The sequence below is a fragment of the Mesoplodon densirostris genome, chromosome X, assembly GCF_025265405.1.
Source record: "Mesoplodon densirostris isolate mMesDen1 chromosome X, mMesDen1 primary haplotype, whole genome shotgun sequence".
NCBI classification, from domain to species: Eukaryota; Metazoa; Chordata; class Mammalia; order Artiodactyla; family Ziphiidae; genus Mesoplodon; species Mesoplodon densirostris.
Genome location: NC_082681.1, coordinates 38356448 through 38370627, shown reverse-complemented (window position 1 = coordinate 38370627; position 14180 = coordinate 38356448). Strand labels below are relative to the sequence as shown.

At 44.2% G+C, this 14180-nt stretch overlaps 1 protein-coding gene across 3 annotated transcripts in view; it reads right to left on the bottom strand.

The window, feature by feature from the left end:
* AMOT (angiomotin) overlaps positions 1–12622 on the bottom strand; it is a 51162-nt gene extending 38540 nt beyond the window's left edge. The window contains exon 1 of one of the 3 annotated variants that reach the window (XM_060086915.1): positions 12590–12622. Coding sequence is in view for 1 of the 3 variants with exons in the window: in XM_060086914.1 (XP_059942897.1) it covers positions 3030–3901 (872 nt within the window). In the remaining 2 variants the exon portion in view is untranslated. Of the gene's footprint in view, positions 1–3029; positions 3902–5833; positions 5855–12589 lie in introns of those variants that run through there. The other 2 variants (XM_060086916.1, XM_060086914.1) reach the window with 2 other exon arrangements.
* Positions 12623–14180: the final 1558 nt, after the last annotated feature.

The window sequence follows — 14180 nt, the reverse complement described above, 5'->3', positions numbered from 1 at the left end:
TCCGAGACACACAGCCCCCCACACACACCCCCAACGCACACTATACACTCCTGGCCTACACGTGTGCAAGCCCGCACATGCACACTCTCACCAGAGCAGGTGCCAACAGCCTGGAACCCAATTTATTCTCCCCACAGAAACTGTGCCTTTCCCAGGCTCTGTGATGGTTACTCTCTGAATCCTGGAGAGGGCTGCAAATTCCTGATTGTTTCTCTTGCACAACCAGCTCCGCTCTGAACTACAGAGTTAGGTCACCCTTAGATTCCACTAAAAAAGGATTTCAAGAAACCTCAGATCTGGGCACGATTTCAACAATTGAAAGGAGGTGGCTGCTTTACAAACAGAAAGGATTTAATTTTTAAAAGCAGTTGATAAATGTATAAACCCCGGATGCAGAAAAGGCTCAGCACTTAGAAAGACAAAGATTCAGAAAAGTTTTAATTCTTCAGATGGCTTGGCCTTGTTTCCCATCTGGAGTTCTGGGCATTCAGGATATTTATTTTTTAAGGGGGGAGGACGGCATAGGGAAGATGAAGTAATAAAAAAGACTGTTTATAACGTTTTGTTCATTTTAACAGCAAATCTCTAGCATTTCACCGCACCTCTAAAGGCCAACAAAGGTTTTTTGAACAATTTGTTCAAAGAGCTTACTCTGAATCTTGATCTGTAATCTGTGGATTAAGAACTAAGGATTTTGTCTTCTAATCATTTGGTGCTAGCGGCAGTTACTTGGAAAGGTACTCACAAACTGTCCAGCTAGTTGGTTAAAGGAAATAAAGGAGGAAAAATGTGCCACCACCTAAAAGTGGTATACTTACGGAAAGCAATTCAAGGACCTCCCCTTGCCAGTAATTTGTCAATAGGTGCCACACCCTCACCCCAGGCTCTGAAAAATTTTATTGCCAGAGTTTGTCTGCTGCAGACCCAAAGCTCACAAAGAGCATCTTCTGGTTAGGATTGTCTTAGGCTTGATTATTCTTTGAGCATATCAAGCACCCTATTCCTCTCCCATAGAGGAAAAAATAAAAACTGTTCCAGCAAACCTGTGTATTAAAATACCACTCAAGAGAGGGTAATCAGCTTGGAATCTACTGCTTTGGGGAATAGAGCGAGAGAGCCACAGATAACATAGGAGGGAGGAGAAAATACAAATACCTTTCGGTTAAATATATGCAGCTAAGTTTCTCTGGTGGTTTAATCAGTATGGGGAGGAAAAAAGAATCTCTCTTTGGGCTCCTTAATATTTTTTTAGGCAGATCAAAGGGCTTTTCTATCTAGCTTCAAACACTGTGGGAGTCATTTCAGATCACAAACAATGCTGGTGAATGAGTTCTGAAAATAGCTTTCCTGGGAAGGCGGGCCATGTGTTGAGCGGGGCTTGGATTCTGCTCCACACCCCAGCCAACACACTCCCCTCCCACAAGGCAATACACTTACAGCCCACTCACATATAGGAGGGAGTGCCACACACTCTTCCATGCTGATAAGAAGAGCAAAATAAAACCCCCCAGCTTCACTGCCATGTTGCTGGTTTGGATGGGTTTCCATTAAGCTAAGCAGTCCAATGGACCAACCCCTCCCTGGGTCTTCCGTTTCGTTGGGCAGATGGGAATTGGGTTCTTGCTCATTTAAACCGGAAGGGCCCTGTCCATTACCCCATTTCCTGTTTCAAGCCACTTATCAGACATTAGGCTCCTGCCCTTTGAATGCTGCACAGAGGAGGTTGAAAAAGGTTAGGAAATCAGCCTGGGTTAAGGAATTAAAAAAATCCTAAACTGGCAAAGTTAGAGGTGGAGCCTAAAGTGAATTAATTGCCTCTGGCTAAAAAACAGGACCTAGAGGTGAAAAAAATGAAATGCCAGGAAATGCCAGGTGCATTCTCTTACCTTTACCCTACTCCACCCCCGACTGCCTTCTTTCTTGAGTCACCCACTATACTTCAAGCCAAGAGACTCTTTCCCAAATGAGTAAGAGGGGACAGGAGGCAAAAAGTTAGGCATCAAAGAGATCACAGGCCTCGTCTAGGGGCTGCCTATGGAAAAAAGCCACCCATAACCACCCATGGTAACAAGGCAGGAATACCACACATAACTGCCATCATTTTTGCCCAAGGTTGAAACCTTCCCTCTGTCCCATATGCTGAAATACTCCTGACTGGAGACATGGCCCCAACAGGAACAACAGGAACAATGAACAGAATCATAGAATCCTAAGGTCTGGTTGATACAGCAGTGAGTCAATAGGTCCCTGAATAATTCAGAAGTACATTTAGGAATTAATGAATATACAAAACAGTCCTCCTGAACTAATGGCAAGTTGTACAGAAGCCATGGGAATATTTTTCCTTCTGCATTTTAGCATCTATATGATATGAGGTGAATTTGACTTAGATGTTTAAAAATGTCACCGGCAGCTAACAAACTCTCTACAGAAGAAAGATGAAGCAGTCCAGACTTCATGAACTGCAAGGAAGTACAAGGCAAGTCACATTCTGAACCTGCACATATATAGTTCTCCCAACAATAATATCTGGAGGTTTGTTTAGTGTCTGAGAAAATCATACAAATTCTGCAGAAAGATTTGTTTGCAAAAATTAGTGAAGAGAGCTTTGTGGAGGAGAATAAATGAAAGTGATAGGATATTCCAGACTCAAGCGCAAGATCATTTACTTCCCCTCAAAGAAGGGCTTAATAACTCACAAGAAGAGGAACACTGACTCTTCCTTCAATATCTGAGGAGACCGGACAGCGAAAAGCTGCTGAAATCAAGACTTGTGCTCCTGTTCAGCCACTAGGCAGCTGGGGCCATGCTCAACCTATAAAGTCAAGGGTATGTTAATACAGGGCTAGTGACGGCTGAAGAGGCTAGAAATTCAGGTTGGCAGGAAATTTGCTAAGCCAGGGGCCAGCCATGCACTGCAGAGTTTGTTATACCAAACACCTGCCCATTCCTTCCCTTAAGACTCCCAACACACAGCAGAAGCTGGTTGGGGATGAGGTCAGGGAATGACAGAAAGGGAACTCTCTTACCTGGCTGCTCCATACTCAGGGGGATGCTGATACCTCATCAGTTGCCCCTCTGTTCTCCCTGGCTGGTTCAGACGATGCTCACTATAGAAGTGCCCTGGCTCTTGGGGCTTGCACACTACAGACTGGGGTGGCATGCCCTTGAAGGGATACTCTGGTGGGGGGCCTCGGTGTTCCATGCCCTTCAGGCTATGCTGGCTGGGAGGTGGCCCTTGGGCCTTGTAGAATTCACTGGAACTTGTGGGATTCTTGTAGAGGTCATTGGGTTGTGGTGGGGAGAGGGGAGCGCTGGTAACAGGCGGATGGGCCTTAACTCCACTGGTGGCCAGTGACATCTGCATTAGTCGTTCACTCAAGGAGCGAACATGTCCTTGCTTAAGGTCTCTGAGTCCTTCATCCTGATGCATTTTTCCAGGATTGAGCCGCTGAACTGATGGGCGTCCCTCAGTCCTCATCTTCTGGTTGGTCACTCCCGTGACATAGAAGGCAGCTCCGACACTGGCATGCTGTTGGCCCCGAAAGTACTGGGACTGGACCTTGGCTTCCTCATAGGTCGGGAGTTCTTCGTTATTCTGCATTCGAGGGGAAAGCTGCTTCTCCATGATGATGTTTTCTGACTGGATTTCCTGCCCCTGGGGTTCTTGTCGAGCAGCATGAGCCACAAGCTGTTGGTGGTGGTCTTGGGGACTCAACACATCATTCTGAGGGCCTGGGTTCCCACTGCCACTGGGGAAAGGAGGGCCGTTCCCTGTGGCTTGCTGGTGTATGGCAAGCAGGTTGCGATTCTCATTAGGATTGCCATAGCGGAGCTGCTCTTGTAGCAGACGCTGCAATACTGTGGTTCCTCCACTTGGCTGTTCTTCAGAATTTCTCATCTCTATTGCTGGTGGTGCCTTGTGAAGAGAGAGAGAAATTGGGCACCTGGGCTGCCCTTGACCTGGGAAGGGGAAACAGGAAGCTTAACATCCAGGTGATGGATAAATCAGTCCTCTAAAGGGGAAGAAAATGAGTATTTGGGGGTGAGGATTCCACTGCAGAGACAAAGTAGAGCACTGAATCTAGAATTAATCAGTTAATTGTTGGGTGGCTTCTGGCTCTAACATTGACATGATGAGGAACTTGGAGGCATAAGAGCCCTCTGTTTCCTCTTTTACTTTTAGCCTGGGTTAAGTATTCAATCTTGACTTAACTCCTAAAAGCACTGGGGAAACGTGAAGCAGCCAAGTTGGGTGATCAGAGAGGGCAATTTTCCTAGGTCCTTACAAAGTTCATCTCTCTGTATTGTACTGAAATGAAAAATCCAACTCTTATGGTTGTGGCAGCGGGGGAAGGACCGTGAGGGAAATTACCCCATAGGCAGGATCTGTAAAGCTGTTCAGCATGTGGAGGGAGCTACAAAATGCCAAATAATAACTCAAATAAATAAAAAGTGAAGAGAGCTTGGCTTGCACCAGATAGAAATGATCTCTGCTTGATGCAAATCTTTTTCTCTGATCTCATAAAACTCTGAAACATATCTTTTTTTTAAATCCTTTTTGTATTGTCCATTTTGGATACTCCTTGGCTTAGTAAGAGAAGGGCTTGGGAGAATTGTTATTGACAAAGTTTCTCTTTCAGCCATCCAGAAATAGTCATTGAGATTTTGTTGTTGTTGTTGGGTAGGAGGAGCTTAAAGGGGAAGCCCTCTTTATTTGAAGTATACCACTGACAGCATTTAGAAATCGAAAAACTAAAAGGTCATCCTTCTGGAAAGGGTATGATTACCATATCCCTTCCCCCACCCCAATTCTTCTTAGGGAAATAATATGGGTTGAGTGAAATGGATATCAGTAGTAGAGACAACTTAAGACTCAAATTCTAATCATGCTATGGGTTTACAGGTTAACCTAAGCAATTGATTCCTCTTTCTTGGCTTCTGTTTTCCCACCTGAAAAATGGTAGTGGGTGACCTCTCTCTCTCTCTGCACAGCATAGTCTATGCAAATTCATTAGAGGCTCATAAAATCTTTGGACAGAATCTGTCTGTCATGTTAAGTCCTGCAATTCAATACTAATATTCAGTAGTGAAACTTTCACTTCAAGGATCTTAAGTAGTGCTGGAGAATGGACATGATGTCACACAAAAGGTCACAATTAGGTCAACCTAACCAGCCTCAGGTTCCTAGATGAGAACTTTGGAGTCCTGGCTCCCAGACCCTGACTTCTATGATTTGAAATAGTCTCCGGTCTCTCTGGAAACATGACCCCCTTTCCTTTAGTCTTGCAGGGAGTGACCCAGAAGATGCGTGTGGTAGATGGAAAAAGGTCATCCCCCCTCCTTTTGCACTTCTTGCATGATTACTGCTACCTGGTTTCTAATTGTTCTATTGAGCAGTTTCACCCCACAGTTAACCTTCCAAAGGCCCCTTTTAAATCCCATTCATCATATTTTGGGGGGAAGTACGCACCAAGGGGCTGAGGAACCTTCCCTTAAGTCCACTTTCCCTCTCTCACAGTGACCCTCTGGGACTCCTGTACTTAAACTGTCAGATTGCGATTTTCTGTTAGGCTGACAGGTATAACATATAAATTTCTGCTGGTGCCTGAAACTGGAAAGATGACTAGAAAACTACTTCTCTTCTCTCCAAAAAATAGAAATGGGAGCATGTATGGTTCAAACAAAAATCACTTAGAAACCCTTCCTGAAAGGCAGGGAAATGCAGACTCTGAAGAGCGCGCCACCCCCTCCCACCCCACACCCGCCCCGCCCTGCACACACCCGGGCTCACACGCACACACCGGCACCCACTCACACCGATGGTCCATACCTATTTCTGCTTTCTTTTAGGCTTAAAGCCTTGCTCAGGATAGGGAATTCTTGCTTATGAGCAGCTCCAGAAACCGCAACGGCAGATTCCCTCTCCCCTAACACTCAGGTTCAGGGTAAGCGCCGCCAAGAGTCCAACCACTGGTCACTCTGAAATGGTCAGGAGGGGGAGGGAGGGAGAAATAAAAACGTCGTTTCTATTTTGCCACCAATGGCCAACAGTTAACCAAACCAGTCCTTCCAAGGGGATGACTTTACCTCCCGTGTGCTTGCCTTTTATGTGAGTGGCAGAGTCCATTTCCACAAGAACAAAAAGAAACCTCACTCTCCAGCGGCTGTGTTCAGGGGGTCGTCCAGTCTCCAGGGGATGGAAATGTTCAGGATTGCTCTGCTCTAGCCTCACAGCCCCCAGGAGCAGCTGCTTCCATTCTGACTTGGAATGGTAGGTGACGACAAAAGCTATAACCACTGTCACCTTTTGGGTGCAACATTTAAACTGCTATCAGTAGCAGGAAAGGTGAGTGAGGCTCACTGGCCCACATCCCAGAAGGGAAGGCAGTCATCAAAAGGTAGATTTTAGACAAAAAAAGGACACTCAGTGAAGCTCCTGATTTAACTGCTACAGCCTCAGAGGGGCAGAAGAAAACCCAAGCTTCTTTTCAACCAAGTCATTAAGTACTTCTTGCATCCTGGCTATTCCACACATTTGCCAGCCTTGTGCTAAACACAATGAGGGTTACAAAGGATGCACAACACGTAGTTCCTGCCCTCACAGAGCTTACAATCTGATCAATGGCCCATCCATTCTTAGCAAAGGTGATTGACCTTCTCCACACATAGCAGCGACTCTTCTCCAAGAAGATGCCTCAACTTGCTTTCTCAGCACTTCCACTGCCCCAGTATCTCCACAAAAGGAAACTACTGGACTCACATTATAGAGACTAGATGCAAACGCCCACCAGATATGGATCTGACATAGTCCTCATTTCGAATTATTCCTTTGACCCTCAGAAAAGCCCTGCAGGTCCAACCAAAATGGTTATGAAACTGAAGGGTTTGTGTTTAGGTGAGAGGCACATGTTCTACATTCCTATTTTCTGCCCTGGCCTAGCCATGACTCACTCATATCACTTAAAGGAAAGCCTTTAATCCGCACCAGGGACACCATTTGAGGAGCAAAGCAATGCAAAGGAAGCACACAAGCGTTCCTGTATTTTGGGAGCATGTCCAAAACATCCAAGTTTAAAAAAAAAATCCACAAAACCACACAGTGATTAATTTAACATTATTTCCTTGCAATGTTGCCAAAAATAAAATGAACAGATACACAGTGAACAAACATGGAAATTTGTCTTTCCATCTTGTTTCGGTCCAACGTATAATCACAAGCAAAAGCAAAATCACCTCCAATATGCAAGGTAATTATTTTTGGGTGTCTCCCCTAATTTCAAAACAGAGGAACAACTTCTAATTGGAATCAAAGCTGGGCTATTAACAGAGCTATGGTAAATAACCGCCGTGCTTCTATTGTCCAATTTTGAACAAAACAGTTGTCTTTTTTTTTTTTCTTCAACTGAAACACGCAGAAAACAGCCCAAGGCTTTTAAACTTGAGCCCCTGGTGAGAAACCACTACAATTCTTTTCCAGTACTATTTAGATTCTTCATGCTGATTTTGACTGGCTTGCTCCTGGCACCCAGCGCCTCACCAAGAAAACTTTACATATCCAAAATCTTACTCTCTTCCTTTAATTTTGTCCCCTCTCCTCCATATCCTTTTCAAAACCCAAACCACTTTATGTCAACCGGACACAGATTGTCCCTCCCCACCACCCCGCCCCCTGGCCTTTTTTGTTTCTGTTTAAAAGAGGAAAAGAAATCCGTCTAAGAAAAAAGCTTTGCTGATTCCTCTCCAGTTTACTGATTTTTTTTTTCCTTAAAGAACTTATGTTCATCTACATGATAAGAGTCACATAAGAAGGGGAACACTACTCCATTTATTTATTAGAGAAAGGAAAGGAAAAGATTCCTTGTCTCATGTGCAAGAATTAAAATAGTTATGAACTCTGCAACCTTTAATCTGCCCACAGCTTTAATCATGCCACTGCCAGGGGTCTGACGTCATCTTCAATCAATAAAATAACCTTGTTTCCCCTGGACAAACAGACTGTCCCTGAGGATACTTGATAGGGGAAGAAAGGATATCCATGGCTCTCTCTTTAAAAATGCAATTGGAATCTATATATTCAACTCTTTTGTAACAACAACAGGGCAGCAAGGCCAAGCTAAATTCTTACTCCATTTGCAGTCATCGGCCACTCCCAGTATACCTGAGGGGCCGAGCCAAAATGAAACACATTAGTGAGAGCCCAGATATTTCCCAAGCCAAGACCCAGAAAATCAACATTACAAGGTGGGCAGGGCAGACTGAATTCCTACCCTTCAATTCATTTCAAAATCTGCCTATAAGATATTCTTTCTATCCCTTCTACCTCCTCCTCCTATTCTGCCCCCACCCCTCACTCCACCAACCAGGATAAAGAATCTAAGTCTAGGAAACCTGTTTCTCTGCTAAATCTTGGTCAACTTGTTTCATACCATTTTACTTCCAGCTAAATGGAAAGAAGCCAGTTCAAAGTTTTCCCTATACCTACGTGCACGTATTTGTGCATAAAACACACACACAGTCTCCACCCACCCCCACACACACACACCCCCCCACACACACAACCTCCCACACAAAGATGCAAAACAGCCCACTGAATTCTCTCATGTCCTCTCATATTGGTCCATATTGTGGCCTGAAGTGTCCTAGAGAACTGCTTTCCCAAGAGTCTTGCAATGCAAGATACTAATTGCTTCCTTTGGAAGGTGAGAAACAATGGTCCCTTTGCAGGTTATCCCTAAACTTTCACTGGGTAATGGGCAGGCAGTATAAATACCATGGTTAAAAGCCTGGGTCTAGAGTCACACTGCCCAAGTCTGAATCCTGGATCTATGACTTACTAACTGACATCATACATGTCTCTTGATCTCCCTAAGTCTCAATTTCATCATCTGCAAAATAGGGCTAACGGTGCTCATACCTCAAAGGGTTGTTATAAAGATTAAGGGAAGTAATCTATGTAAAGTGCTAAGCTCAGAGCCTGGTACATAGTAAAGGCTCAATAAACATTATCTATGAATATCATTTTTTCAAAGGGGTCTTTTTCTAGAAGGGTGCAGCAATTTTATGAAGTAAGGGTTTTTTTCTTTTAAACCCTTTATTTGCAACTCAGTCTTTTGTGCAGGTGTCCTTAGATAAGTGAAGGCTAGAAGTAGAAAGACTCTTGGGAGACCATCTAGTGCTTCAACCCTCTTTTTCTATAGATGAAGCTGCCAGAGCTTAAAAGTGGTCAGAGCCAGGACCAGAGTGCAGGTTTTATTACTCCTAGGGTAATAGCACTTCCACTATAATATATTATCTAGCATATTAGCTCGTACATAGAAGATGCTTAATAATTATTAATTAAATTGAATTGACTCTGGTTTTAACAGATTATAAACCTGGCTTAATGCTACCTTCAATTTTCCAATTCCATTGTAAGTAAAATGTTAATGGCAGGAGGGAAAATTCAAAGACGTAAGAGGAAGGCGTTTAGCCAGAAGTATGGCAGAAGGACCCTGCAAAATCTCTCCTCTTTAGGCCACGATATGCAGGTAGGTTGGAGAGCAACAGGAATCTCCACTGATCAATGTTTCCAGGACCCTGTTCTAGGTCTTGTCAACATCACACCAACTTGGCACTTGCTGTTATTTAAATTCAGCGCTAGCTTAAGAACAGTCTTTGAGTCGGCGCCACCTCTTTGCTCCTATCTCTACTTCTATCTAGATTAGGTTGGAAAATTATTTTAAGAACCACAGTAAGTCCTTGGCATTTCCAAATCTTGGATCAGTGTCAGTTATCTGTTTCGCAGATGATAACTCAAGGCGTGGTCAATTTGGTAGTTTTACTCTTCTGAACTCTAAAACAATTAGCTTGAACATGGTAATAGGCAACAAAGGTGATTAACCCTAAAGTGTACATGAGCAGTGAAACACTGAGTAACAAGGAGAATCCTGTTGCCACCACCCCTCCACCTCCCTCCACGCACACCCATTCCAAGGGAGGAACAGATCACACCGTAATGTCCTATTTCTTCTTGCCTCAGAAAAAGTATAAACAGTCCGTGAAGTCAGATTGAGCATAAACTGAGAAAAGTTTAAGAATATACCTACAAGCTGCCTGCTTTACCAATCTCCTGTCTTCACTGGCATACTACCCACTTTTATTTTTACTTTATTTTACAAGTAATATAAGCACAACATGCAGATGTTGATAACAAAGAGAAAAAAACCACTCATAATCCCAGCACCTCAACCCAAGCATTGTTAGCAATTTAGAATATTTCCTTTAGTTTTTTCCTATGTGTTTTTGTATTTTTACAAAGCAGTGGAATATTAATGTACATATCATTTTGGGTCCTACATTTCACTTAGTCATCAGCACTTTCTCCATGCTGTGGCATAGACTTCTTAACAAACATTGTGTGTAACAGTCCATTAGACCAGTGTATCAAGATTCACCGACCCATTCTCCAATTATTAAGAGATTTAAATTGCTTTTCATTTTCTGCTAGTCTAAATCATGTTACAAAAACATCTTTGTGATTTAGCCTGTTTTTCAATATTTTGGATTGTTTCCTAATGATAGTATCCCGGAAGTGAAATTAATGGGTCAAGGAACATGAATGTTTTCAGACAACCCACTAAAAAAATAAATAAATAAAACTAACAAAACACCAAAGCCCCATGAAATCTCTCCATTTAATGAAAAGTTCTCCTGCTCCCATTTTTCCACCAGGGCAGAGCAGGACTCCTGGGAGGGAAAGAAGCCAAGAGGAGCAGTGTAGTATCCCAGTGGCTTGCGAAATGGCAGAGTGGAATGTGGGCTCCCCTGTGAATCCAGCTTGCATGCACTTGCCCCAAATTGCCACCCAGCCAAGAAGCTAATTAGTAAAAGCATCAGGTGGGTGAGAACAGGTTCATGGCCTGTAATGGCTGATATCATGTTTCATTTTTGCCCTTGGAAAGATCTGACAGTCAGCTCAAAGACATTCAGTTCTAGTGACCCAATGTGCTACCTTCTGAGACTTAAATCTGTTAATTTTCAGAACCAACCTTCAATATATTTTAAAGGACATTTTGCTGTATAGAACTAAGCATACATGACCCATGAGCCTGTGTGTGTACCTCTATTTTCAACCACGGTTAAAGAGGCACATTTAAGGTCAGCTTTGTTTAATATTATATGACTAAGTGGCACCTGTCTTACATGGTCAATGTGTTATAGACAGAGGTTTATTTGCAGATCCGACCATAAAAGTCATCCAGTCCTAAGGCAGGGGAGGCAACTGGCCAGAGATGCCCCTGGCTTAGCAAGAGCAGACACAAGAAGCATTTCTTTCCTGGGCTGCTTTGTCAGAACTCTCAGAAGAGGGCAGTTCTGCTCTCCACCTTCTCCTTGAAGACTTTTCCCTAGTCCTTCTCCATCTTCCCCCTGCCCCCAGCTCTGCTCAATATGGAAATTTAATTCTCTCTTCTCAGTCTTCCTACTGGACTTTGGACACACATCTCTATCACAACATTTATCACCATATTTTCCACAAACTTTATTGAGCACTTACTATAGCCAGGTACTGTATGGGCTCTAGGATGGATGAAAAAGAGAAATAAAACAGGGTCCAGTCCTCAAGGAGCTCCCAGTCAAGCAGAGGGGTCACAATCCAATGGGAAACCAGAGGTACGAGAAGATAGCTCAGGCAATGCAGAGGACCCTGCAAAAAAACTCTGGGCCACCTGAATAAAATTTCCTAGAGGGGGCTTCCCTGGTGGCACAGTGGTTGGGAGTCCGCCTGCCAATGCAGCGGACACGGGTTCGTGCCCCGGTCCGGGAGGATGCCACATGTCGCGGAGCGGCTGGGCCCGTGGGCCATGGCCGCTGGGCCTGCGCATCCGGAGGCTGTGCTCCACAGCGGGAGAGGCCGCGGCAGTGAGAGGCCCGCGTACCGCAAGGAAAAAAAAAAAAAAAACAACCTCCTAGAGGAAAAAACTCATGAGCTGAGTAGGAGACATAGAATCTGATAACCAATGTTGGGGAAGCTGAAAAGGGAGGAGTCAAAGATAGGTTGATATACATCTTTGGGAGTTATTAGCATATGGACAACAGCTAAGGTCAAAGAGAGGGCTGGATCATATAGAGTAGGAGCAGAACAGAACCAAGGATGAAGCTAAGGATAGACGCCTGAAAAAAAAGTGATCATTCAAGGGTCAGGTACTTTGCAAATGTGGGAGTGAGAGAGAAATTCCTTTATTTACACTGCACGGTTTTTCCCCCACATATCTTCAATCTAGACCTTGTAGTACACCGCTCGAGGGACAGAAGTCCCCAGTTACAATGCAGAGAGGAAAAATGAAGTTAATTCTTGTCTTTTATGCTTCTAAGTACCCAGGCAGAAATCATTATAATAGGCTGAGCCAGAAATGGAAGTTGCAATCTTAGAGGGCATGGACTGGGTGCATGATTTTCCTCTGTATCCTTCCCAACACCTAAAATATCAACTGGTACATAAAGCATGTTTAATAATTGCCTATAACTTTGCAAAGACTTTGCTAGAGGCAACAGAAAGAGAAGAAAAGGAATGAAAGCCATGGAATAGCAATAACAATAATACTCTTACCTTAAGTTTCTCAGCCTTTCTTCTAAGGAGACAAGAGCTCTTTCACTTCTGTTATCTTATTTGTCCTTCTCTGCAGCTCTGTGAGGAAATAAAGGCCGATGTGATTAATTCCATTTTACAACCGGAGAAGCTTAAGTCCAGGACAGATAGCTCATGATAATTAATTTGACCAAGGTTTCACTCTGGCTTACTGGTGAGGCCAGGATCAGAACCCAGGTCTTGTGACTTCCTGCCCTGTGCTGGGTTACTAGACACAAACCTCTACAGAACTGAATCTCCAATTATTAAGAGGACAGCTCACAGGAGAAATTCATTAGGAAAGCAAATTCCCTAGGGACTCCAACAGTCAGTCAGTCAGTCAGTCAGTCAGTCAGTCAGTCAGTCAGTCTCTCTCTCTCTCTCTCTCTCTCTCTCTCAAGCCAGTGCACTGCACCTGTAAGAAAATATCTAAGACATTTCCCCATACCAACACTAGAATGGCTGGATGTAATCATTCACAGTCGTGCTCCACTAACATAATTGGGAGCTCCCCATTTTGTTGTACCCCTTTTGAAGGGAGCTCCATCTGCCTTCAGTCTGGTTTTTGTGTCTGAGTGGGGCTCAGGTGCTGATTGCAGGTGTGGCATCCAGCAGGTGCATGGACAGAAGCCAGCATTTCATATCTTCATACCAAAGGGCCTGAGTCACTCCCCAAAGGCAGCTGCCCCTCCTCCCTCTGACTTGCAAGCCCCAGGAACCTGTCTTGACTGAGTTGCCACTGCAAAACTAAATCTAGACCCTGACTTCTCAGGAAGGGGTAGGGTGAAATCAGTTAAACTACAAATTAGATAACTCAGCCAACCCCCCCCCACCAACTTACTCTCCAGAACTAGTACAGGCATATGCCGCAGGCATAGCATCAGGGAATATATGTACAGAATGACTGTCCCTCACTAGTTATGGGAGAAAGGAAGACTACAGCAGACCCATGTTACATATTTAGCTACAGAGCACTTATTCTATTGCAAATGGCCTTGAACCCTCAGGAGCAAGTATTCATTTCCCTAAATAAGATGGAATACAGTAGAAAGCACATGCTAGAAATCCTGCACTCCAGTTCCCATCATAACCACTCTCCTTCAGGCTGCCAAGGGAGAACCACTCAGTGTAGTCACAAAAAGTACCAGGACAGAAAAGTCATCACGTTGTCCTAATGGAAGGCTAACTGAGAGCCTGAGGCAGACAGAATGTTCTAGGGGGTAAAGCAGGGGGTGTCATCAAATTTTTCTTAGCTCCAAAAATTTTTGTTTTAAAAAGAAAGCAGGGGCTTCCCTGGTGGCTCAGTGGTTAAGAATCCCCCTGCCAATGTAGGGGACAAGGGTTCGATCCCTGGTCCCAGATGATCCCATATGCCACGGAGCAACTAAGCCCGTGTGCCACAACTACTGAAGCCCGCGCACCTACAGCCCATGCTCTGCAGCAAGAGACGCCACCGCAGTGAGAAGCCTGTGCACCACAACGAAGAGTAGCCCCCGCTCGCTGCTACTAGACGAAGCACACGCACAGCAACAAAGACCCAATGCAGCCAAAAATAATAAATAAATAAATTAAT